Genomic DNA, 25,484 nt, shown 5'->3' on the forward strand with positions numbered 1-25,484 from the left:
CAGGGGCTGCAATTTCTGTCATTCACGCTGATTTGTGCTACCGTTTGCGAAAAGTGACGACACCATATGATGGGCCTGAAGTCCGTGGAGCCAATGACGTTTCTTTGCGCCCTTTAGCGAAGTGCACCGTACGAGTTGTTATTGATGGCGTCCGCCATCATGTGCAGTTTGCTGTGCTCTCACCATGTGCGCATCTGATGATTTTTGGATGGGATTTTTTGTCAACCGCTTCGGCGTTATTTTCTTATGGCGACCGTGTTATCCATATGACAGACAGTGATTTTTCATCTGAAGTTTCTGAACGAAATCATCCCCTCGTTGCCGCCGCTGATACTGTTTTGCCTCCTCAGTGCGAAAAACTGCTTATCATTGTTTCTCACCACATCACTGACGGGAACGTACTTATCGCACCATCTTATCGTCATCTTGCACGCGGTATCGCCGTCCCGTCTAGTCTTATGAGGTTCTGCAACAGCTCAGCGACAATAGCGGCCACTAACACTTCACATGAATCCCTCGTGCTCCAACAGGAACTTATCTCCCCTGCATGATGGATGTTCAACCTTTGTCCTTGATGGTGCTCACCGCCCCTCTGCCTCAGCACCGTGTTTCGCCAGACGTCTCTCTTTCTGTTCTCACAGAGACTATTAATCCTAACCTCACGCCGAACCAACGCCAAGAACTGCTGACATTGCTTCGACACCACCAAGCCACATTTGATGCCACTTCCCCACCACTGGGACGGACTAGTGTTGCGCACCATCGCATCATTGCTGAAGGTAACCCTATCGTTCGCCGACGGCCTTAGCGGGTTTCCCTCTCTGAACGTAAAGTAATTGAAGAAAATGTAAAGGACATACTCCATCGCAATATTATTCGTCCCTCGACAAGCCCATGGTCTTCCCCAGCAGTGTTAGTTAGAAAAAAGGATGGCTCGGTACGCTTTTGTGTTGATTACCGCGCACTCAACAAAATTACCCGCAAAGATGTCTACCCAATGCCAAGAATTGATGACGCTATTGACTCTCTCCAAGGCGCCGAATATTTCTCGACTTTGGACCTCCGCTCAGGTTATTGGCAAATACCTATGCACGACGACGATAAAGAAAAAACCGTTTTCGCAATTCCCGATGGCCTTTACGAATTTAATGTTATGCCTTTCGGACTTTGTAACGCACCAGGTGCGCTACATCATACTATCAACCAGGTGGTAGAAAAATGCTCGGAATATAACCAGCCCTTATACATAGCATTCATTGATTACGAAAAAGCATTTGACTCAGTTGAAACCTCTGCGGTGATGCAGGCATTGCGAAATCAGGGGGTAGACGAGCCGTACGTGAAAGTGCTGGAAGATATATATAGTGGATGCACAGCAACCAAAGTTCTGTATAAAGAAAGTAACAAAATTCCCGTAATGAAAGGAGTTAGGCAAGGAGACACAATCTCCCCAGTACTATTCACAGCTTCCTTAGAGGAAGTATTCAGAGACTTGGAATGGGAGCAGTTAGGAATAAGGGTAGACGGAGAATACCTCAGTAATTTGCGATTTGCTGATGACATTGCCTTGCTAAGTAACTCGGGGGATGAACTGCAAATAATAATTGACGACCTAGACAGGAAAAGCAGAAAGGTAGTCTTAAAAATCAATATGCAGAAGATTAAGGTAATGTTCAGCAGCCTCGGCAAGGAACAGCAGTTTACGTTAGGTAGCGAGGCACTGGAAGTAGTAGGCGAATATGTCTGCTTAGAACAGGTAGTAACCGCAGATTCAGACCATAAAAAGCAAATAACAAGAAGAATAAGATTGGGATGGAGCGCATTTGGTAAGCACTCGCAGATTATGACTAGCAGCTTACCGGCATCACTCAAGAGGAAAGTATCTTACCTGTACTCACCTATGGGGCTGAAACGTGGAGGCTAACCAAGAGGATTCTACTTAAGTTGAGGACAACTCAGAAGGCTATGGAACGAAAAATGGTAGGGGTAACATTAAGAGATAGGAAGCGTGCAGAGTGGGTTAAAGAAAGACCTCACGTAACTGACATTCTAGTGGAAATTAAGAAGAAGAAATGGGCATGGGCAGGACATATGTAGTGGGAAGAGAGGATAACCGATGGTCGCTTAGGGTAACAAACTGGATTCCAAGGGAAGGAAGGCGTAGCAGGGGGCGGCAGAAAGTTACATGCGCGAATGAGGTTAAGAAGTTCGCTGGGATCAAGTGGATGCAGCTAGCACAGAACCGGGTTAATTGGAGAAATATGGGAGAGGCCTTCGCCCTGCAGTGGGGATAGTCAGGCTGATGAAGATGATGATGACGCACCTACATGTAGTTATGATGGCTAGGCAGCAGAAGCTTCTTCGATGATTTTGTCGTGAACGTTGTTCGCGAAAGAACGGTTGTCTGCGCGGGGAATACTTGGCCTACCACCCACGCTCTTTCGGACACTCGGGCGGTCTAATTTATGACCCCCTGGCCCCTTCGATGAGGACGCCGCTCAGCATCCTGGGTCGCGTCAGGCGCTCGCCGTTCCTGGAAGGCCCCGCTCAACGCCGGAGCCTCGAGTGTGGAGAAAAGAGGGGTCTTCGGGGCGAGGACGGGGGGACCGGGGACAATAAGGAAAGTGGGAGTTGGACACAGTGGCGAGCAGTCGCTAAACGAACTTGGTGGGAAACGGACGCATTTGAAAGTGCTCCTTTTTCAATTAACCAGTAAATTCAGTTGTTGTTTGTTCATTCGTTTGCTTTTCTTCCTAACGACAACGTATTAAAGAACGATTGGACATAACAGATAAAGTTGGTGCCGAAACCCGGAAAGAAAGCGAAGAGAAGAAATTTAGATCAACTAACCATGGATATTTGCCTCATTGTGGTCTTTTATCGCGACAAGAAGTCTACCCAACGCTGTCGCATGAAGTCGTCTCGTCCCCCGGTTATCTGAATTTCTGTGATACTCAGCAACGCTGGTTCAACGATGAGGCGCCTCTTCAAATAACGAAAGGTATTGGGTACGCAAGCCACCATAGTTATCAAGGAATGCCTTGAGCGACTCGAAGGGCTAACGCAGAGCGATGCCAATGGCATGCACGCTCGACTGACGTCTCTTCATGCTGAGCTAAACGTTGTGAACTCTCAGCTCGAGGAGTCACTGGAGGATGAGCAGGTCGAGATGGAGTACGAACAAGTTTTTGAGTACAACGATCGAATTGTAACCGTCTTTCCCAAGCTGCAACAGTGCATCTCAACCCGACTGGAAGCTCATCGACTTAGCGGGAGAATGACGCCTCCCTGACAACGACCACCTCGAATATTACGGTCAAGCTGCCAAAGCTGAAGCTCACAAAATTCACCGGACGGCGTCATGACTGGCGGGCCTTCTGGGAGGTGTTCGAACAAGTTGTCGACAAAAACGAAGAACTTTCATCTGTCGACAAGTTTCACTACTTCAAGGCATCTGTCACCGGAGACGCCGCCGCTGAGCTCGCCGGATCGACGGCACGTTGCTACAGCGACGCCGTAGAGCTCCCCAAGAAACACTTTGGAAACGAAAAGCTCCTAATCCAAGAGCACATGAAGAAGCTTGCTGACGTCCAGCCAGTTCGCTCTTCAGACGATGTGCGCAGACTTCGCCGCCTCTACGACACCCTGGCTGCACACATCAAAGGCTTGGAGACACTGGGTCAAAAGCACGACTACTACACCACACTTCTCATGCCGATTGTACTACGAGCACTGCCGACGGACATCTTACTCGACTAGAACCGCAAATGTGTCATCGAGACAGCTAGTACCATGGGCGGGAACGAGTAATCGACGGACGGCACTTCGGAAAGCTCTAACGCAAGTGACAAAGGTACGGTGACGTCGTTTGCACGACTCATTTATTTCCTCAAAATCGAAGGCGAGGGTCAAGAAAATTTGGCTGCCTTAAAAAGTATGGATTTGGCCAAAATCTTTAAAGAAGTCAAAAAAGATAAGCCGAAACCCCCTTGGAAATCTCATAAGGCCTTGCCAACCGCAGCAACTTTGCATCAAAATGCAACCAAGGAAAGTTGCTTCTTTTGTAACGCCGAGGAGCATCTGACACAGGGATGCGATGCTCAAAAAAGCTTGGAGGAAAAGAAACGGCTTCTACAAGCGGCAGGGAGATGTTTCAAATGCACGCGAAAAGGGCACCGATCAAGACATTGTAACGTGTTCCTGAAATGCATGAAGTGCGGGCAGAAACACGCGACTGCTATTTGTGATCCGTCTTATGCGGTAGCGCGCAAAAGGGAAGCCACTAGCGGAGTGACCAACGCGCAAGTTAGCCTTGAAGTTGCAGCAGGAACAGAATCCGCTCCCGCGAAAACTTTCTTGCTTCAAGCGGCATCAGCTAATTGCGGTGGCCTAAAAGCCTGGGCGCTACTGCGAGCCCTTTTCGACGGCGGAAGCCAACGCTCATACCTGACATGTGAAGCATCAAAAAGACTGGGATGCAAAATTCTTGGTGAAGAAATGCTAACCGTCGGTGTCTTTGGCGGTCACCAAGAAGAAGGAGTGTTCAGGAGAGTATTGATCGAAGTTAAAACTAAAAAAGGAAAAACATGCTAACTAGAGGTTCTGGAGACAGACGTCATTTGCGATCAGCATATCCCAAACCACCCGTGGCATTGATGGACAGGCTGAGAACGCTCGGTAATGAGCCCGCCGATTTCAGCAACGACGGAGGGCCTGGAGATATTGGGCTTCTCATAGAATCCAACCACATTTGTGAGCTAACGACCTGCCGATCCACCAAGATCGGCGATAAACTGAGAGCAGTTGAGAGGGCTCTAGGTTGGACCATTCAAGGACCAGTTCAGGGCATGAACAAAGGACCCTATTGCATGCAAACGGTTGCTCTGAGGACATCGGTCATGGAAAGAAGCGCAACTGGCATACTCACAAAATTCTTTACATTAAAATCGATTGGGATAAATGAAAATGAATCAAAAACTGTAACCAATGCTGTTGTGGAGTTTTTTGAGGACACCATGCAGATGAAGAAAGGTCGTTATGAGGTAGCCCTTCCATGGAAACCTGTGACGGCTTTTTAAGATAACAGGGAGGTTGCCCTAAAGTGCCTACATCAGCTCACAAGACGTCTTCAAAGATCCCCAGAGCTACTAGATGAGTATGACGCGGCTATAAGGCAGTACAGCACACTTGATATGGCGCAGTTGGTTGAAACGAATGATAGTGGTGCAAACCCTGCATACCACATGCCGCATCAGGCTGTCATGCGTGAGGCTCACAAGCTGCGCGTGGGTTTCGACGCCTCATCCCAGGATAGGTCAGTAAAATCTCTAAACGACAATCTCGAAATGAACCAAATTTAACGGCTGACCTCGTGGGCATGCTACTAAACTTCCGCAGGCACAAAGTAGCTCTAGTAGTGGACATCGAACAGGCCTTTTTGCAAATTGCAGTGAGACCGGAAGACAGACGCGTTGCGTTTCTTGTGGTTCGAAAAAAAAGCGTGAGCCAGGTGGCCCTCTTCCACCAATCTTGACATGGCGTATGAAGAGAGTCCCACTTGGAACTACTGCCAGTCCGTTCTTGCTCTCTGCCACTCTCCAACATAACCTAAAGAGCGCAGAGGAGCAGTTCCCTATCACTGCAAGCCGACTACAACGCAGCCTTTATGTCGACGACATACTGATAGTAGCCGAAAACGAACAGGCCGCACTGAATTTGTATAACGAATCAAACCCAATTTTCAGAGCAGCCTCGATGAAGTTGCACAAATGGGCATCTAATAGTGAACAGCTTTGCCGAATTTTTGAGCAGGACTCAAAGAGGGCAAAGCGTCTTGGCTACCTGTCAGGCGTGTTGAAGGTGTTGGGACTCACTTGGGAACCAAGTACGGAAATATTGACATTCTGCCCTTGCACCGGCAGAAACGCCACGATCCAGCCACCAAGCAAACGACCCGTCCTGCAGACCACCGAGCGGATTTACGACCCCTAGGGTGGCTATCCCCTTTCATCGTGCGAGCGAAGGTGCTATTTCAGCAACTTTGGCGCCTAAACTTCCGATGGAATGATGTCCTGCCTGAAGGAATCACAGCGTAGTGGGCAGATTAGGCTGAGGAACTGTCTTACCTCCCCGAGGTCAAGGTGCCGCGATACTACAGGGCTAAGGCAGGCACAGACGCGACAGCCAGTTTGCACATTTTTGCGGATGCGAGTCCAGTGGCTTACGGGGCAGTTGCCAACCTGACGACAGATGGCGAGGATGGTATCGCGGCGGTAGGAGTTAGCAAATCGAGAGTTGCCCCAATTTAGGGGCTTACCCTTGTCAGACTGTAGCTGATGGCATGCCTGCTGACTGCACGGCTGGTCCGCTACATTCTCGACCAGTTAGAGTACCCTCCCCAAAACGTCTATTTGTGGATGGATTCAACTATTGCATTGCACTGGATTCATGGAAACGTGGTTCGCTGGCAGCCGTTTGTACGCAGCCGCATTGCCGAAATTCAGACACTGACTGGAGGATTTGCTTGGAGGCATTGGCCCGGAAAAGAAAATCCGGCAGTTCTCCTCACCCGCGGTCTACCTGCACAGAAGTTATCGAAGAACGAGGTTAGGTGGACAGGTCCATGATGGATGTGCATTGATGAACACCACTGGCCTCAGAGCGGAATCGCGCCGACATTCACCAAGGCGGAGCTGGAACAAAAAAAGGAAACGAAGGCAATCGCTGCAGCCACAGCCACATCCGCACCGACTACGGATGCCTTGATAGAAATACAACGTTTCAGTTCCTTCTAGCGCTTCAATAGAGTGACCGCCTGGGTGCTGCGATTTGTCGCTAAAGCAAGACGCCAGAAAAGCGAATCCGGCCCTTTAACATCAGAAGAATTGAACAGGACAGAGGAATACTGGATTCTGCATGAGCAGGGCGCTAGATTTGCCAACGAAATGGAGTGCATACGGAACAGCCGGAGAATCTCATCACACTCGCCGCTAAAGAATGTGTCCTTGCAGTTCGACAGCCACGGTATTCTTAGGGTGCACGGAAGGCTTCAACAGAGCCAACTGAATTACGACGGCAAGCACCCCATCATTCTGCCCAAGCACAGTGATTTGTCCAAGCTCATTGCCAAACAGTGCCACCGACAAGTGCTGCATGGAGGCATCCGCGATACTCTGACTCAACTCAGAGAGAAATTCTGGGTGATTGGTGCAAGACAGCTGGTAAAGAGGGTAGTCAAGGAGTTCGTTATATGTCAGCGCTACCACGCACAACCAGCTAACGAGGTGCACGCGCCACTTCCACGAGAAAGAATAACCGAGGCCCATCCGTTGCAAGTCACCGGGGTTGACTTCGCCGGTCCTTTGCTTATCAAAACGAATGGTGCATCAAAGGGTTGCAAGTGTTACATCGCTCTGTTCACTTGTGGCGTCACCCGAGCGCTCCACCTTGATTTGGTGAGTGACATATGTCAACACCGTCTTTTCTTTTGGCTTTCCGGCGATTTATCGCCAGTCGAGGTATACCTCATACCGTATACAGCGATAATGCATTCACTTTCAAAAAGACCAGCAAGGACCTTTCTACCCTTTGGAAGATTATCAGAAGCGATGAAGTCAAAAACTACTTCTCAATCCACCGAGTGGAGTGGAAATTCATAGTGGAACGCGCACCGTGGTGGGGTGGCTTTTACGAACGACTTGTTGGCTTAATCAAGCAAACCTTGAAAAAGGTGCTCGGAAGAAACTGTCCCACTTTTGAACAGCTCACCACGACGCTAGCGGAAGTAGAAGCCATCCTCAATTCGCATCCGCTAACGCACGTGCACACCGAAGCGAACGAGCCTCACCCTCTTTGCCCGCCCTCGTTTCTTAACGGCGGGAGGCTCACCGCACTGCCAGATGTTCCGCTTGTCGGACTGAATGCCATTACTGGAGCGACCCTACGGCAAATGTTCACGAACAGAGCACGACTCCTGCGCGGATTCTGGCGGCAATGGATGAACGAGTATTTCAAAGAATTGCAAACCACGCAGCTGCACCAAAAGAACCCAACCCGGAGTCTACAGGCAGGCGACATTGTGCTGCTCAAGGAGACTCTACAGCCCTGACAGCTCTGGTAGATGGCGATTGTCGAAACGACCTGCCCCGACCGCGACGGGCAAATTCGATCCTGAACCGTAAGGCTTCCTGGAGGAACCACCCTGCGTCGTCCACTACAAGTGCTGTACATAGTGGAGCGTGTGCAGTGAGTGCGTGTGCCTGTGAAATGCCTGTGCCATTTCGGGCGGGAATGTGCCGTGAACGTTGTTCGCGAAAGAACGGTTGTCCGCGCGGGGAATACTTGGACTACCACCCACGTTCTTTCGGACACTCGGGCGGTCTAATTTATGACCTCCTGGCCCCTTCGAGGAGGATGCCGCTCGACCTCCTGGGTCGCGTTAGGCGCTCAGCATTCCTCGAAGGCCCCGCTCAACGCCGGAGCCTCGAGTGGGGAGAAAAGAGGGATCTTCGGGGCGAGTACGGGGGGTGCGGGGACAATGAGGAAGGCGGGAGTTGGACACAGTGGCGAGCAGTCGCTAAACAAACTTGGTGCGAAACGGACGCATTTGAACGTGCTCCCTTTTGTATTGCCCAATAAATTCAGTTGTTGTTTGTTCATTCGTTTGCTTTTCTTCCTAACGACAACGTATTTACGAACGATTGGACATTACAGATGTAGAATCGCAAATGGGGAAAGTAAAAACAGATACTGTACTGATGGGCGACTTCAATGCCAAGGTAGGTAGAAAGCAAGCTGGAGACCAGGCAGAGGCAGTTATGGCATTGGATTAAGAAATACAAGGGAGGACTTACTACTTGAATTTGCTGAATGCAGTAACTTGCGAATCATGAATACCTTCTTCAGCAAAATTAAGAACTGCAAGTGGATATGGAAAAGCCCTAACGGAGAGACTAAACTTAAATTGATATCGTACTGTGTTCCAACCCAGGCATTATGCAGTATGTAGAGGTAATCGGAAAGGTGCGATGCAGTGACCAGAGGATGGTAAGGTTTAGAATTAATCTGGATTTGAAGAGAGATCGGAACAGGTTTTTGAGGAAGCGGTAAGGCGAGAAGTAGAATTCAGGCTCTCGCTGCAGAACAGATACTCAGTGCTAACCGAGGAAGCCGACCATAGCCTAGAAATAATGAACATCAATTTCAGAGATATCGTTACTGAGTGCATGGTAGAAATAGGCGGTAGAATGTTTAGAGAGGATAACTGTAAACTGTCTAAAGAGACAAAATATTTGGTTAAGAAACGCTAAAGTGTGAAAGCCTCTAACCAACAGACCGGATAGAATAGGCCAAAGCAAATCAATACACACAAGGTTGGCGGCATAAGGAAGTATAACATGGGGAAAATTTAGCACGCTCTGAAGAATGGTCGTAGCCTGAAAGCGGGAAAAAGGAAATTAAGCATAGGCAAAAATCAAAAGTATGCACTGAGGAACAAGGCAGGAAATCTCGTTACTAACATGGACAAGGTAATCAAGTAGCCGAGGAGTTAGACCTCTACAGTAGCCATAGTAGTCAGGACAAGAATGAAATAGACTATAACGAAGCGCGATCAGACGTTTCACACCACCAGTAACGAAGGACGAGGTTAAGAGAGTCCTAGAAACTATGAAGAGGGGAAAGGCTGCTGAGGAGGATCAGGAAACTATATATTTGTTGAAGGACGGAGGGGATATCGTGCTAGAAAAACTGGCCACCCTGTATACGCAGTGCCTGACGAAATCGAAAGTACGGGAATCACTGTGAAACGCTGACATTATCCTCATTCATAAGAAATGGGACGCTAAGGACTTGAAAAATTACAGACCATTCAGCTTTCTATCGGCTACGTACAAGGAGGTTATATTGCCACTTGACGGTTCGAGATAGCGCTTGAACGACGAAGAAGTTGGAGACTCTCGCGTGCTTCGGCCAGCTAGGACTGTGGGCTCTGGAGCTTGTGTCTTCGTGTTACCATTTCCCGGGAACCTCTGTCTTGACTGTGTGTATCTGCCCCTGTTGCCGATACCCATAAATCCCTGTCTTCGTGACAGTTTTGGTGGAGCCGCTGGGTAATTGTCCTCTCAATGTCGCACACCACTCCGCGAACCAACGACACCGAGCTTTTGCCTGTGGACACGCCAGTTCATCGCGTCAGCAGGAGGAACCTGGGCCTTCCTCCCGAACACGGGCCCTTGGAGTCCACTTCAACAAAGAGCCTCCGGCCAGCCACGCAAAGCACTACGTCGGTCATGCAAGGTACTCCTGTTTACTTTCAAAACCCCCGAGTGCCGAAGTCGTTCCATGGCACTGCGCATGAAGACGTTGAGGATTGGCTAACTCAGTTCGAACGAGTCGCATCCTTTAATCAGTGGGACGACAACTTAAAGCTACGGAACACCATTTTCTGCCTGGAAGACCATGCTTTGACATGGTATGAGAACCGAGAAGGCACAATAACATCATTGCCTCAGTTCCGCCGTCTTATCGTAGAGGCGTATATCAGCCTGGATAGGCGCGAACGAGGAGAACGTGCTCTACAATCTCGGAAACAGATGCCAAACGAGACCGTCATGATGTATGTTGAGGACATGACAAAACTATTTCGACGTGCGGATCCCAACATGTCTGAAGAGAGAAAGCTGCGCCACCTATTGCATGGGGTTAAAGAACAGCTTTTTGCTGGTCTTGTACGTAGCCCACCAACTACAGTTACCTCATTTTTAACAGAGGTGGTCACCATGGAAAAGATCCTACACCAGCGCCGCTCAGCGGTCTACGACAGCCCAATCCTCGCTAAGACTGCTGCCGAGCCTCTTACAGCTGCTGTAAGCAATACTGAACAGCTCCGAGATCTTGTTCGTGCAATTGTACGCGAGGAACTGCAGAAGGTTTGTGGCACGTTCCAACCCAGGGGTGATTCTCTCGCACATATGATCCGCGAAGAGATTCAGCAAGTCACGCAGCCATCTCTGCATGTTGCTGAAGCTCAAAGTACCCCTGTTCCTGATTATTCTCGTCCGACATACGCTCACATTCTCCGACGCCCAGTTCCCGTCCAAGCTCCGTTGTCTACGTTACCACCAACCCAGTGCATGCCCGTCCAGCAGCCAACGCAATACATTCCTTTACAGCAGCCAACGGGGTACGTGCGGCCACCGCGATCAAACATTCGACGAACGGACGTCTGGCAGGCCCCTCGGAGCCGTCGCCTTTGCTACCACTGTGGGGAACCTGGTCACATTTTCTGGTGGTGCCCTTATCGGGAACTCGGACCGGAGGGTTTTTACACCAACGCACCTGGACGCACGTTCGGACAACTACCTCGTGACATTGGAGACAACCTCGCACAAGAGAGCCTCCGGATGGCGCGCCGACAATCCAGGTCTCCATCCCCGCGTCGGCAAACCCCTTCAACAACTGGTGACTTCCCTCGAGCACCGCCTGGTCGCTCGCCAAGCCCCCACAGGAAGAACTGAGTAGATTGACCTCCGGGGGCGGGGCCGCTAAATGTTAGCACAAAGAAGTCCCCCCAATGAGAACAGATATGGATTTTGGAGCAGAAACGACAGCATTTGGTTCACGAGACCGGCTATCGCTGGACATCCCTGTGTGCATCGATGGTCATAATGTCAGCGCTTTAGTGGATACCAGAGCAGACTTTTCGATTTTGAGTGGGAAACTGGCAGCGAACCTTAGGAAGGTTATGGCACCATGGTGTAGCACGCAAATGCGCACGGCTGGGGGGCATGTAATTACTCCTATTGGGCAGTGCACGGCTAAAATCCAGATTCGTACGTCAACGTTCGTTGTCATCTGCGTCGTTCTCCGGGAATGTTCTCGTGATTTGATTCTCGGTGTGGATTTCCTGCGGGAATATGGCGCCATCATCGATCTCCGACAGCGAACGGTCTCGTTCTCAATGGAGAAAGCGGCTGCCAGCCCCACCGATGGCCGACGTACGTGCGCCTTACGGGTTTCAGCCGAGTGTGTTTCAGTGCCTCCCCGCTCCAGCGTGTTTGTGAGTGTTGTGTGCGACGGGCTTCGTGACGGGCCGATAATAGCTGAAAGCAACCGTTCGCTTTTATTTTCTCACGGCATCTGTGCAGCTCGAAGCTTAATTATTCTCAGCAATGGCCACTCTGAGCTTCTCTTCACGAACTTCACGAATGAATCTCGCCACCTCTATCGCTCTACTGCCATCGCTTTCGGCGAACTGTTAAAGGAAGTTTCTGAATGTTTTGCGTCTGACATTATTGATACTCCCAGTGTTCTAGACCACATTGATGTTAGCTGTGACCTTTCTTTCTGTCAGCAACGCGCCCTGCGTGTCTTACTGCTGGAGTACGCCCCGTGCTTTGCCTCATCATCGAAAGTCCGGCAAACTTCTATCACCAAGCATCGCATCTTAACGTCTGACGATGTCCGACCTATTCGACAGCAGCCGTACCGTATTTCGGCCAAAGAACGTGAGGCAATTCGGACACAAGTCCAGGAAATGCTTAATGATGATGTTATTCAGCCGTCTAAAAGTCCGTGGTCGTCGCCAGTCGTGTAGGTTAAGAAAGAGGATGGCACGCTGCTTTTTTGCGTTGATTACAGGAAACTGAATGACATCACAAAAAAGGTGTATATCCGTTGCCCCATATCGACAATTCACTCGATCGACTTCGCAACGCCAAGTTCTTTTCCTTCATTGATTTTAAAAGGGGTTATTGGCAGATAGAAGTGGATGAGCGCGATCGGGAAAAGACTGCCTTTGTGACACCTGATGGCTTATATGAATTTAAAGTATGGCCTTTCGGTGTCATCGTGTTTTCAGAAACGTTTGACCAACATCTTAAGCGGCTGCGAACGGTATTGGACGCTCTTCACTCGGCCGATTTGACACTCAAACCGGAAAAATGTCACTTTGGATATCAGCAGCTAATATTTCTCGGTCATGTGGTTAGCGCTGACGGTGTCCGGCCTCATCCTGATAAAACAGCCGCTGTAGCCAATTTTCCCATCCCTACCACGAAGAAAGCAGTCCGACGTTTCTTGGGCCTGTGCGCGTACTATCGCCGTTTCATGGCCGATTTTGCCAATATTGCAGAACCTTTGACGCGCCTGACACGTGATGACGTCCCGTATGTCTGGTCTTCCGAGCAGCAGGAGCCATTCACCGAGCTGCGCCAACGGCTGCACAACCCTCCCGTCCTTGCACGCTTCGATGAGGACGCTGCCACCGAAATTCACACCGACGCCATGTCGGTCTGGGTGCTGTTCTGGTCCAGCACCAGCAAGGCGAGGAAAACGTGATCGCTTATGCCAGCCGCACCCTTTCTCGGGCAGAATCAAACTATTCAACTTCTGAAAAGGAGTGTCTCGCCGTCCTTTGGGCCACAATGTAATTCCGACCTTACCTCTACGGCCGTAAATTTAAAGTTGTGACAGACCATCATGCTTTGTGTTGGCTAGCTAGTCTTCGAGATCCATCAGGACGTCTTGCACGGTGGAGCCTTCGTATGTAGGAGTTTGATTACTCTATCGTTTATAAATCCGGACGTAAACATGAAGATGCTGACACACTGTCTCGATCACCCGTGGAGTTGGCCCATGACAGTACGGATGAAGACGCCCATTTTCTTGGCATTATCAGTTCCTCTGATTTAAAGGCCCGGCAACGGGCTGATCCAGACCTCAAAATTGTGATCGATCATCTGGAGGGTTTTGATTCTACAGTATCTCGACTGTTTGCTAAGAACTTGTCATCCTTCTGTACGCGCGACGGAATCCTCTACAAGAAAAGCGCCGGCAACAGTGACCGAGTCTATCTTCTAGTCATCCCTGCAGATCTCCGCGATGAAATCCTTCATGCTTGCCATGATGAACCCACCGCTGGACACTTGGGCTTTGCACGCACTCTTACCAGAGTGCGCCAGGCCTACTACTGGCCCAAACTTACCGCCACCGTTCATCGATATGTTAGAGGTTGCCGCGAGTGCCAGCGACGCAAGACACCGCCATTGAAGCCAGCGGGTCTCCTGCAGCCTATTCCCCCACCGCTAGTACCATTCGACCAAATTGGTATGGACTTTCTTGGCCCTTTTCCTCTATCGTCAGCTAGCAATAAGTGGATTATCGTGGCTACAGCTTATCTGACACGTTAAGCGGAAACTATGGCGGTGCCACGTGCAACATCCTCCGAAGTGGCACAATTTTTCATGACGCAGATTGTCCTCCGCCATGGCGCCCCTTCATACGTCATCACTGATCGTGGCAAGGCATTTACAGCGCGTCTTCTTGAAGAAGTTTTCCAACCAAGCCAGACACATCACCGAAGCACTAATGCTTACCACCCTCAGTCTAATGGCCTTACTGAGCGGCTAAACAAAACAATAGCGGACATGCTCGCCATGTATGTCGATGTCCGGCATAAAACATGGGACGAGATATTGCCGTATGTCATATTTACATATAACACGGCCGTCCAAGAAACATCTGGATTCACCACGTTTCGCCTAGTATACGGACGCGATGTACAGACCATGCTCGACGCTATGCTGCCATGTGCGGCTGACGACCAGCTGCTTACCGCTCACGCAGAAGAATTCACCAACTACGCTGAGCAAGCTCGCCAACTCGCCCGTAATCACATTACAAAACAGCAAGCAACAGATGCACGCCGATATAACGACCGCCATCACTATGTCGTGTTCCAGCCTGGGTGTGGACACCTGTCCGGCGCCCAGGCCTGTCAGAAAAACTTCTCAATCGTTACTTCGGACCCTACAGAGTGTTGCGTCGCCTCTCAGAAGTTACGTACGAGGTTATTCCAGGCGGAACTGTACCTAGTTCTAGTCGTCAGTGCTCGTCTGACCTGGTGCATGTGCTTCGCATAAAGCCGTATTTTACCCGCTGAAAGTCGTATTTGCCATCCGGAGCAGTTTTTTTTTTTGTGAGCTTGCGGTTTTTTTTTCGAGGGGGGGAATAATGCCACCTGATGGTTCGAGGTAGCGCTTGAACGACGAAGTTGGAGACTCTCGCGCGCTTCGGCCAGCTAGGACTGTGGACTCTTGAGCTTGTATCTTCGTGTTACCATTTCCCGGGAACCTCTGTCTTGACTGTGTGTATCTGCCCCTGTTGCCGATACCCATAAATCCATGTCTTCGTGACAATATAGACCTTCTGGAGTGGCGGTCCCCCATGGACGCCAATGGGAGCGGGTGAAGCCGGCCGAGACAGCGGCGGCCATGTTGCAATGGGCAAAAAGCACGTAGCGCCGGTCAGCGCAAGGGCATCGCGCGCGTTTCGCGAGCGCTTGCACGCATGTGAATTTAAGAAAATCCTAATGAAATCATCTTGTCGTCAAAATCCATGGTTTAGAATGCCATTTTCTTGTTTCATACGCCTTACATTGTGATAAGAATGGATGTAATCGGGGCCGAGCTATTATAATGTTCTCTAGATTTTTTTCCTGCTTCTTGGACCAAAAAACACTCTTGCGCTGCGGCGCACATAGCACATCCGTAAAGTGAGTTTCAAAATTATAGCACACAGTTGAAGAACACTGTTTCAAGATGAGAATATGCTCTTAAATCTACATTTCGGCTCGTATGCTTCGCTGACAGTATGAAAAGGTTCTGTCCAAATTAGTGGCATTGGTTTTTTGCATTACCAATGCTGAATCAACTAAGTCTGTTACTTTAATGATATTGTCACGGACAACAGGGCTAGACGTGACGAAGACGACGGGACGAAGCTAAGCCAGCAGGCAGAGTTCCGCGCACAGCACGCGAGGCAACTTCGGCGTCCTTTTCTTCCAGTCGCCACCTAAGAACATCAGGGACACCAGGTGGCATTACTCCCCCTCCTAAAAAAACGAAAGCACAGACTGGGCGCGAGCGATGGGCGATGCAAGTCAGTACACAAATCGAATATAAAATGGAGGCAGTGCCCTACACAACTAAACAAGTGCATAGTACACTGCACATTACCGCGTGAAATACGGTTTCATGCGGACAACATTCACCACCTCGGAGCGAGGTCGCCGACGCGAGGTCTGCACAGTACCCACTGGAAGGACTTCGTATGTCACTTCTGTGACACGGCGCAGAACCTTTTAAGGTCCAAAGTAATGCGACATCAGTTTTTCAGACAAGCTGGGCCGGCGCACCGGTGTCCACACCCGAACTTGCTCTCCTGGTTGGTATGTGACGTGTCTATGATGGAGGTTGTAGCGGCGCGTATCCTGTTCCTGCTGTTGCTGAATGTGGATGCGGGCAAGTTGACGTGCTTCCTCGGCGCGCTGAGCAAACTGCTCAGCGTCTGAGATGAGAGGATTATCCGTGCAGCACGGAAGCATGGCATCTAACATCGTCTGAACGTCGCGTCCATAGAGCAGGCGAAATGGCGTAAAACGCGTAGTCTCTTGGATGGCAGTGTTGTAGGCATATGTGACGTACGGGAGAATCTCGTCCCAGGTCTTGTGCTAGGAGTCTATGTACATTGCAATCATGTCGGCGATCGTTTTATTGAGTCTCTTCGTGAGGCCATTCGTCTGTGGGTGATAAGCAGTGGTTTTGCGATGGCTCGTGTGACTTAGCTCAAATACGTCGTGCATAAGTTGTGCCGTAAACGCCGTGCCTCGATCGGTGATGCTTGGGACGGTGCGCCATGGCGCAAAACGATTTGCTGCATACAAAACTGGGCGATCTCAGATGACGTGCCACGCTTCGCCGCCTTGGTTTCAGCATACCGTGTGAGATAGCCGGTCGCGACTATAATCAATTTGTTACCGACCGATGTCAGCGGAAAAGAGCCCAGAAGGTCGATGCCGATTTGGTGAAACGGCGTTCGGGGAGGCGCAATAGGTTGGAGCAAACCCGCTGGCTTGAGAGGTGGCGCCTTTCGACGTTGGCACTCAGGACAGCCTCTGACGTAGCGATGAACGGCGTCATCAAGTTTAGGCCAATAATAGGCTTGACGAACTCGGGCGAGTGTGCGTGAAAAGCCCAAGTGGCCACAGGTGGGCTCATCATGGCAAGCAAAAAGGATATCGGCACGGAGGTCGGCTGGCATTACGAGGAGGAACGCTCGGTCAACAGTGCTGAAGTTCTGTTTGTATAGAACGCCATTCCGGACACAGAAAGCAGACAGGTTCCGAGCAAATTGCCGAGGGATATCAGCAGCGCGACCCTGCAGGTGGTCAATGACAGGTCGAAGGTCCGGGTCAGCTCGCTGTCGGGTCATTATGTCTGAAGCACTCACCAGTCCAAGAAAACCGCTCTCATCTTCCGTGCTCTCATCGACTAAACCGACGGGTAAGCGCGACAGCGCGTCAGCATCTTCGTGCTTCTGGCCAGATTTATACACAATGGTGCACTCAAATTCTTGGAGGCGAAGACTCCATCGTGCTAGGCGCCCCGATGGGTCGTGGAGGTTAGCCAGCCAGCACAAGATATGATGATCGGTGACAACTTTAAACTGGCGGCCATAGAGGTAAGGCCTAAATTTCATGGTTGCCCACACAACCGGAAGGCTATCCTTTTCCGTAGTGTAGTAGTTTGTCTCGGCGCGGGAGAGCGTGCGGCTGGCATATGCTATTACCTTTTCGACGCCAGCTTGGTGTTGAACGAGTACAGCGCCAAGGCCGATATTGCTGGCGTCGGTGTGGACTCCGGTGTCAGCGTCTTCATGAAAGTGCGCAAGAACAGGGCTTGTTTGCAGTCGGCTGCTCAACTCCGCAAAAGCCTCTTGCTGCTCGGCGCCCCACACGAACTGTGTATCATCGCGCGTGAGGCGAGTCAGGGGGGCGGCAACTTTGAAAAAATCGGCGATGAAGCGGCGGTAGTACGTGCAAAGACCCAGGAAGCGTTTCAAACTTCTCTTGTTTGCAGGAACGGGAAATTTGGCGACAGCAGCAGTCTTGTCGGGGTCTGGCCTAACGCCTGCGGCACTCACAAGGTGACCAAGAAACTTCAACTCTTTGTAGGCAAAGTGGCACTTCTCGGGCTTGAGCGTCAAGTCAGCTGACCGGAGGGCATCTAATACTGCGCGCAGGCGTTCGAGGTGTTCTTCAAAGGTTTCAGAGAATACGACAATGTCATCGAAATAGACTAAGCAGATTTGCCATTTGAGGCCGGCGAGAACGGTGTCCATCATGCGCTGAAAAGTAGCCGGCGCTGAACATAGGCCAAAAGGCAGCACTTTGAACTCGTACAGTCCATCTGGGGCGACAAAAGCTGTTTTCTCGCGGTCCCGCTCATCGACCTCAATCTGCCGGGACCCGCTCTTCAAGTCAATGGAGGAGAAGTACTGGGCGCGAAGAAGCTTGTCGAGCGAATCGTCGATACGGGGCAGCGTGTAGACGTCTTTTTTAGTGATGGCATTCAACTTTCGATAATTGACACAGAAGCGAAGGGTCCCATCTTTTTTCTTTACCAGCACGACAGGGGATGACCACGGGCTGTTGGATAGTTGTATGACACCATCACAAAGCATCTCCTGAACTTGTGTCTGAATCGCTTCACGTTCCGTCGTTGAGATACGGTACGGCTGCTGGCGGATAGGGCGGGCGTCGTCAGGAGTAATGATCCGGTGCTTCACGAGAGGCGTTTGCCGTACTTTCGATGAGGACGCAAAACAAGTGCTGAACTCTAGTAGGAGGGCTCGTAGCTCACGATTCTGTGTGTCCGAGAGATCCGGACTAATATCAAGACGGTCAAGTGGGGGCTGCACAGTGCTAAGAGCCCCAAACGTAAAACATCCAGAAACATCCGCTAAGGAGTCAGCAAACGCGATGGCAGTAGCACGAAAAAGATTCCGGGGTTCGTTGGTGAAGTTAGTCACCAGGAGCTCAGACCGGCCGTCGCGGAGGTGGATGAGGCTGCGCGCTGTACAGATGCCGTGGGGGAGCAAAAGTGACTGGTTGCCTTCCGCGACCGCATGCCCGTCACGCAGTTCGTCGCAAGTAACAGTGACAAAAACACTGGCGCGTGGTGGAATCGAAACGCTCTCGGCGAAAATTCGAAGGGCGGCGCGGCGTTGGCGATTCTTGGTGTCAGTATCAGCAGCTTTCCCGGTTGAACATGTCACTGTGCGCTTCCGGAGATCGATAATAGCTCCATACTCCCGGAGAAAATCAACCCCAAGGATAAAGTCACGGGAGCAGTCAGGTATAACGAGGCAGCTTACAATAAACGTGGAGCTGCGAATTCGAACTCGTGCCGTGCACAGGCCACTAGGAGTTACGACATGTCCGCCAGCGGTACGAATCTGCGTGCCCGACCATGATGTCATTAATTTTTTAAGCAGCGTTGCTAGCTTCCCGCTTATAATCGAAAAATCCGCGCCAGTGTCCACCAATGCGCTAACCTTGTGGCCGTCGAGAAGCACGGGTATGTCCAGCAAGAGTCGACGTTCATGCGTAGGAACTGTCGTCGGTGCCGTAAAATCCAGATCGCTCACAGGTCTCGTTGTCAGGGGGTCTTCGTCACGTCGATTGCAAGCGGCCTCGCCCCCGGAGGTCGCTGTCTTTAGTTTTCCCGGTGGGACTTGGCGAGCGTCGCGGCGCCGTCCAGGATGACCCGGGCTGCGGCGGTGGTCGGCGTGGGGACGTGGATCGTGACTGCCGCTGAGAAGTTGGCGCCATGCGCTGCTGCGCTAAGTAGTCTTCAATCTCTCGGGGTCTTTAGCTTATTGGAGGGCGACGCATGTCGATGGGAAATGCGTGAAGTTAAAGGTGTCGATAGGGGCACTGGCGATAGAGATGACCTGGCTCCCCGCAATGGAAGCACAGGCGCTGGCGATTTGGGGCGCGCCACAGGTCCGCCTTCCGCTGGGGTGGTCGTCGGTTGTCGACGAACGGCTCAGTGTGTGCGGAATACAGTGAGCCTTGATCGGGTGGCGGTGATGGCGCCGAAGCAGGGGCAGGGCGTCGCGCCATATCTGCATAAGTTGGACGCAGGTACTCCGTGGAGAAAGGTTGTGGATCAGCGGACGCTACCGAAGGCTTCAACGCTTGAAGCTCTTCGCGGGCAATGCTAGCTACAGAGCCGACCATCGGCTGTCGAGCACCGAAAAGCTTCTGGAGCTCTTCGCGTACAACTGAGCGGATGATGTCGCGTAGGTTCGGGGTAGCCCCGAAGGCCAAAAACGGCTCCACAACCGAAGCAGCGACCACCGGCTTGTCGTAAGTGGTAGACCGCTGCTGGAGCATCCTCTCTATTTTCACAGCTTCCGAAAGAAACTCGGCAACCGTCCTTGGTGGATTACGCACGAGGCCAGCGAACAGTTGCTCTTTAATACCGTGCATGAGGTGGCGCACCTTTTTGTCTTCGGTCATGGCCGGGTCAGAACGTCGGAAGAGCCGGGTCATGTCCTCCACATACATGGTCACAGTCTCATTTGGCATCTGTATACGAGGCTCTAGAGCCCTTTCTGCGCGTTCTCGCCGATTCGCGCTGGTATAGGTCTCACGAATTCGTCGACAGAACTCACGCCATGATGTTAGGGCGTCTTCTCGGTTCTCGTACCAAGTACGAGCGCCATCTTCCAGGCTGAAGAAGACGTTTCGAAGCTTGGCGGCGTCGTCCCACTGATTAAACGAGGCGACCCGTTCAATTTGGATAAGCCAGTCTTCGACGTCTTCGCTCTGACTGCCGTGGAAAGGCTGAGGCAGTCGTGGATTTTGCAAGGTGTAGTAAGTTAGAGCTCCTTGCACAGCCGGTCGAGGGGCGCCTGCGGTGTTGAACTCCGACGGCCCGTGCTCAGGGGGCAGGCCTTGATTCCTTTGGCTAGTACGGTGCACAGGGGTGTCGACTGGCACAGGAGTTGAGTCCTGGGTATGCGGTGGTGTACGGGACATGTACTGGGATCGAAACCTAGCGCCGACACCAAAATATGTCATGGACAACAGGGCTAGGCGTGACTAAGACGACGGAACGAAGCTAAACCAGCAGGCAAAGTTTCGCGCACAGCACGCGAGGCAACTTCGGCGTCCTTTTCTTCCAGGCGCCACCTAAAAACATCAGGGACACCAGGTGGCAATATTAATAGCATTCGAAAACTAATATTAACACTGCTACTATTAGAACTAGTGCGATATCTTTCAAACTCTATTGGTAGCACTGTGAGAAAAAATGAGAGCCTTTTAATAAAAATGTTTCAAGCTGCAAAAGTGTTATGATGATGCTACAGAAATTATGAAGTGCAGGAAAGAAACGAATGATTGTGTCTTCTTTCAGAGGTTTCTGCCAATAGCTAGGCGAGGGGACTCACGTGCCAACGCCAGATGTTGGTTTCTTTCAAGCGATCGAAAAAAAAAAATACCGGGAGCCCTTAGCACTCCTTACATGCTGTGAATCTGTAAAAATAGAGACAGTTTCGCTTCTGCCACGCATTTATTTTAATCGAACTAGACCCACGTTAGTTCGGTTTTACATCGTTTTGAGCAGTTTACCATTTGATTTTAAATTCTACTCGTAGAGACCTTTTAAACGATATATGACCTGATGTTGTAGCCTAAAGTTCAATTGGTAGTAAAATCACTTAATTAAAGCTTATTAGCTAATACCATCAAATTGTATAGTGCATTATCTCGTTCTCTGTACAAGCTATTTAATGACATATGACTTGAAGCTGTAGTGGAAAGTTGAATTTCATACAAAGAACTAATTTATTTATTTTTAGTTTCTTTATGTTATTATTGATGGCAATTAAGACTTACAATAAGTCTAGTGCAATTATACTCGACATAAGCTATTCAACGACATGACACTTGAGGCTCTTATGCTCGACATAATCAACACAGCATATTTATGAATATTGTATAAATGCGCTGTGCTGACCGGAAAGCGTGGCGTGATATGGTCCATAGGGTCACGAAGAGTCGGACACGACTGATCGACTGAGCTGACTGAACTGTAGGATCAAATAATGCTGCTCATTAATATACACAATTCTTTTTGAAAACTTTTTAGCTGAAGTTTTATCCCATGCGATCCAAACGAGCCTGAAGATATCCAGACAAGTGCAAAGTAGCGTAGAGCCACAAATGGGACGTTATATATGGAAGGGCCCCTTGGTGATAGCTCCTTCTTGCCCTATGCAAGATGGCGGACGCCGGCTTCACTGTTTACGCACCGCCTCCACTCCAGATGTTCTATATAACATCCTTGGCTACGCACAGAGTATTTACCAAGGTAATCGCTAATAGGATCAGGACAACCTTAGACTTTAATCAACCAAAAGTTCTAGCAGGCGTTCTGAAAGGGTACTCTACCATCGATCATATCCACACTATAATCCTGGTGATAGAAAAGTGGTATGAATATAACCAACCCCTATACCTAGCATTCATTGACTACCAGAAAGCATATTATTCGGTCGAAACCTCTGCTGTCATGCAGGCATTGCGAGATCAGGGTGTAGGTGAGCCATATGTGAAAGTACTGGAAGGTATCTATAGTGGTTGCACAGAAACGATAGTTCTGCATAATGAAAATCATAAAATTCCAATTCAGAAAGCTGTTAGGCAAGGAGACACAATCTCCTCAGTGCTATTTATAGCTTGCTAAGATAGTGTATTCAAAGGCATGGAATGGGAGCAGTTAGGCTTAAGGGTCTATGGAGAATATCTCAGTAATCTGCGATTCGCTGACGATATTGCCTTGTTGAGTAACTCAGGGGACCAACTGCAACTAATGATAAATGATCTACACTGGAGAAGCAGCAAGGTAGGCCTAAAGGATTAATATGCAGAAGACTAAGGTAATACTGAACTTCTGGGAAAGGAACAGCAGTTTAAAATAGGTACCGAAGCGTTGGAAGTAGTAGGCGAATATGTCTATTTGGGACAGGTAGTGACCGCAGATCCGGACCATGAAAGGGAAATAATAAGGAGATTAAGAATGGTATGGAGAGCATTTGGAAGGTACTCAAACATTAGCAGCTTGCTGGTATCACTCAAGAGGAAAGTGTATAACAGTTGCATCCTACCGATACTGACCTGGGGCTGAAACATGAATGTTAACGTAAAGGGTTCTACTGAAGTTGAAGAACTGAAGTTGAGGACAACGCAGAGGACCATGGAACGGAAAATGGTAGGTGTAACGTTAAGACATTGCACGGTGGGTGACAGAAGTAACTCAAGTTACTGATGTTCTAGTCGAAATTAAGAAGAAGAAATAAGCATAGGCAGGACATGTAGTTCGAAGAGAGGATAACCGATGGTCTCTGAGAGTAACCAATTGGATTCCAAGGGAAGGTAAGCGTAGCAGGGGTCTGAAGAAAATTAAGTGGGTTAAGAAATGCGCAGGGGTCAGCTAGATGCAGCTAGCACAAGAAAATGGGAGAGGCCTTTACCCTGCAGTGGGTATAGACCGGCTGATGATGATGCTGTTGGCTTCAAAACTTCACTATGGCATAAGAAGTTGGAATTAAGGCGTCCAGGGACATTTACTTCTGCCCAATTGCAGAAACGCGAGGCGCCCAACCCCCTCTTGGATGTACTCGTCAATGCCACAGAGCACATGACGGCCCGGGGCAATACGACTGAGACCACGATTCCGATGGCCTACCTCCTCCCGAATACGACGCTCAGCTACTACATATACTTGGGCTCACTCACATTCCCACCGTGCACTAACAAGGCCATAGTTGTGGTCTTCAGCAACGCGGTTTCCATAGGCGAACAGCAGGTAAGTTGCCCTACTTCGCGATCCTTTCGGGCTCCTTATAACTGAACAAATTCTAACCAGTATCCGATACATCGATTACGGCATAGCCTTGTCATGCTTTGCCTTGACGGCTAGTTTACTGTATTCCTATTATGAATTGATTCCCTTTTTTTTTTTATTTACGGTGGGAGTTCCTTTGTTGAGGAAAACTCTTTGCTGGGGGGGGGGTGAGGGGAGGGGGGCTCAAGTATTGTGCTATGCAATGCGGTGAAGACAAAAGTATGGCAGCGCCCGTACGAGATTTTGAAATCAAGGTGAAGAGCTGAGCGAGCTCGTTGGTACTAATTTATGCTGAATTAAAGGACGCGAATGGTCACCCACAGTAAAAAAAAAAATTATTCATCGACATATTAGCGAAAAAGGTAATTTTTTTCGCAGTGTTTGCATGCTTCATAGCATGTTTGTATATGCATCTTAAGTTCACTAGCATATGGCTGCGGGGCATGATGAAGACCGCACTTAATGAGTTGCGTACGAGCACACGTGTGTGTACGTATGAACGTGATAAACTTTGAGTAATTACTTCTGTATTACGGTAAATAATTTGCGCATTGATGGTGAAATTTAGAGCCAATCATTTTTTCATACGAGCTTCAATCGAGGCCAATTTTCTTGCGCCAACTCTCTTCCCGCACTTTGCTTCTGTGGTATGCTTACAGCTACGGAAGTTGAGGAACAACCTCTACTACTATTTTGGCACCTGCAAGAATAGAGTGGCCGGAAATCTGCGTAAACAGCAAAGCCTGGGCAACAGGATCGTCCTCAGATCCTTCAAGTTCACCGGTGCTGCAATCACAACAAGCGTCAAAGTGGAACCACTGCTGGGGGCACTGGTTGCGGCCATGAAGTATTTGGCAGCTGCTCGCCATATCTAGATTCATGCATGAATGACAAAACCACCGTCACGGTGCGAGCATACCAGGGGATATTGCGCGTAATTTTTTATACAGCATGGATGTATTGAAAAGAAGTAATAAAAATCAAGCTAAAAATGGCCAGGAATGTGGATCTGTCTTAATCTGTACTATGAGCAAGCTTCTATATGTGAAGAAAACAGAACTTATACGCGGACGGGATAAATTCACAATGACTTTTCTCTTATTAGCATTTTTATTTGGGGATGCACTATTTAGGGAGCATGCAGGGGGACTGAATAATTATACATGCTCCCCTAAAGTGTACTGGTGGTACAGATTGGTGAATACACGCGACATAAAAAGGCAAGTTTTTTATTGCTACGAGCATTTCACAACATTTTGTATTGTGGGCCTTATTTTGTATTCAGCGTTTTTTCGAGCCTAACTGATGAGTTCGTTTGCCACATGTCTTGCTTTCTATTTGCCATGTCGTTCAATCGCGTGCAAGGCACACCCTTATTACGGGCTTTTCTACACGCATCGCGATAACCATTAGTCGACAAATATGAACAGTCAAGGTCTGTAAGTGTGCCTAGCATGCTCGTCGGGGAATTAGATCTACGATTATTAAGGCTCTCATCGTTGTCAACAGGAGCTGTTGGCAGAGGCTGTCACGCTTTCGGGAGCGAGAGTTAAAAATACATAATAAACCTTGTCTCCACCGGGAATCGATCGAACCTACATCCCTTGGATTCCCAGCCGAGCCCTTTGCCAACTGCGCCGCACCCCGGTTTTTTTATTTATTATCTTACTTTGGCACACGACATAACATGAAACTCCGATAAAAACATGAAAAAAGACAAGACAG

General features: G+C 49.6%; 1 protein-coding gene across 1 annotated transcript in view; it reads left to right on the plus strand.

Annotated features, from left to right (window-relative positions):
* LOC146197764 (carbonic anhydrase 14-like) overlaps positions 1–24,750 on the plus strand; it is a 209,270-nt gene extending 184,520 nt beyond the window's left edge. The window contains exons 9-10 of the mRNA XM_084597236.1: positions 23,499–23,720; positions 24,419–24,750. Of these exons, the coding sequence (XP_084453362.1) occupies positions 23,499–23,720; positions 24,419–24,634 (438 nt within the window). The 3' untranslated portion in view covers positions 24,635–24,750. The remainder of the gene's footprint in view (positions 1–23,498; positions 23,721–24,418) is intronic.
* The last annotated feature ends 734 nt before the right edge of the window (positions 24,751–25,484 follow it).

This window comes from Amblyomma maculatum, chromosome 3 (genome assembly GCF_055883805.1).
Source record: "Amblyomma maculatum isolate TAMU_Amacu chromosome 3, ASM5588380v1, whole genome shotgun sequence".
In the NCBI taxonomy this organism is placed as follows: Eukaryota; Metazoa; Arthropoda; class Arachnida; order Ixodida; family Ixodidae; genus Amblyomma; species Amblyomma maculatum.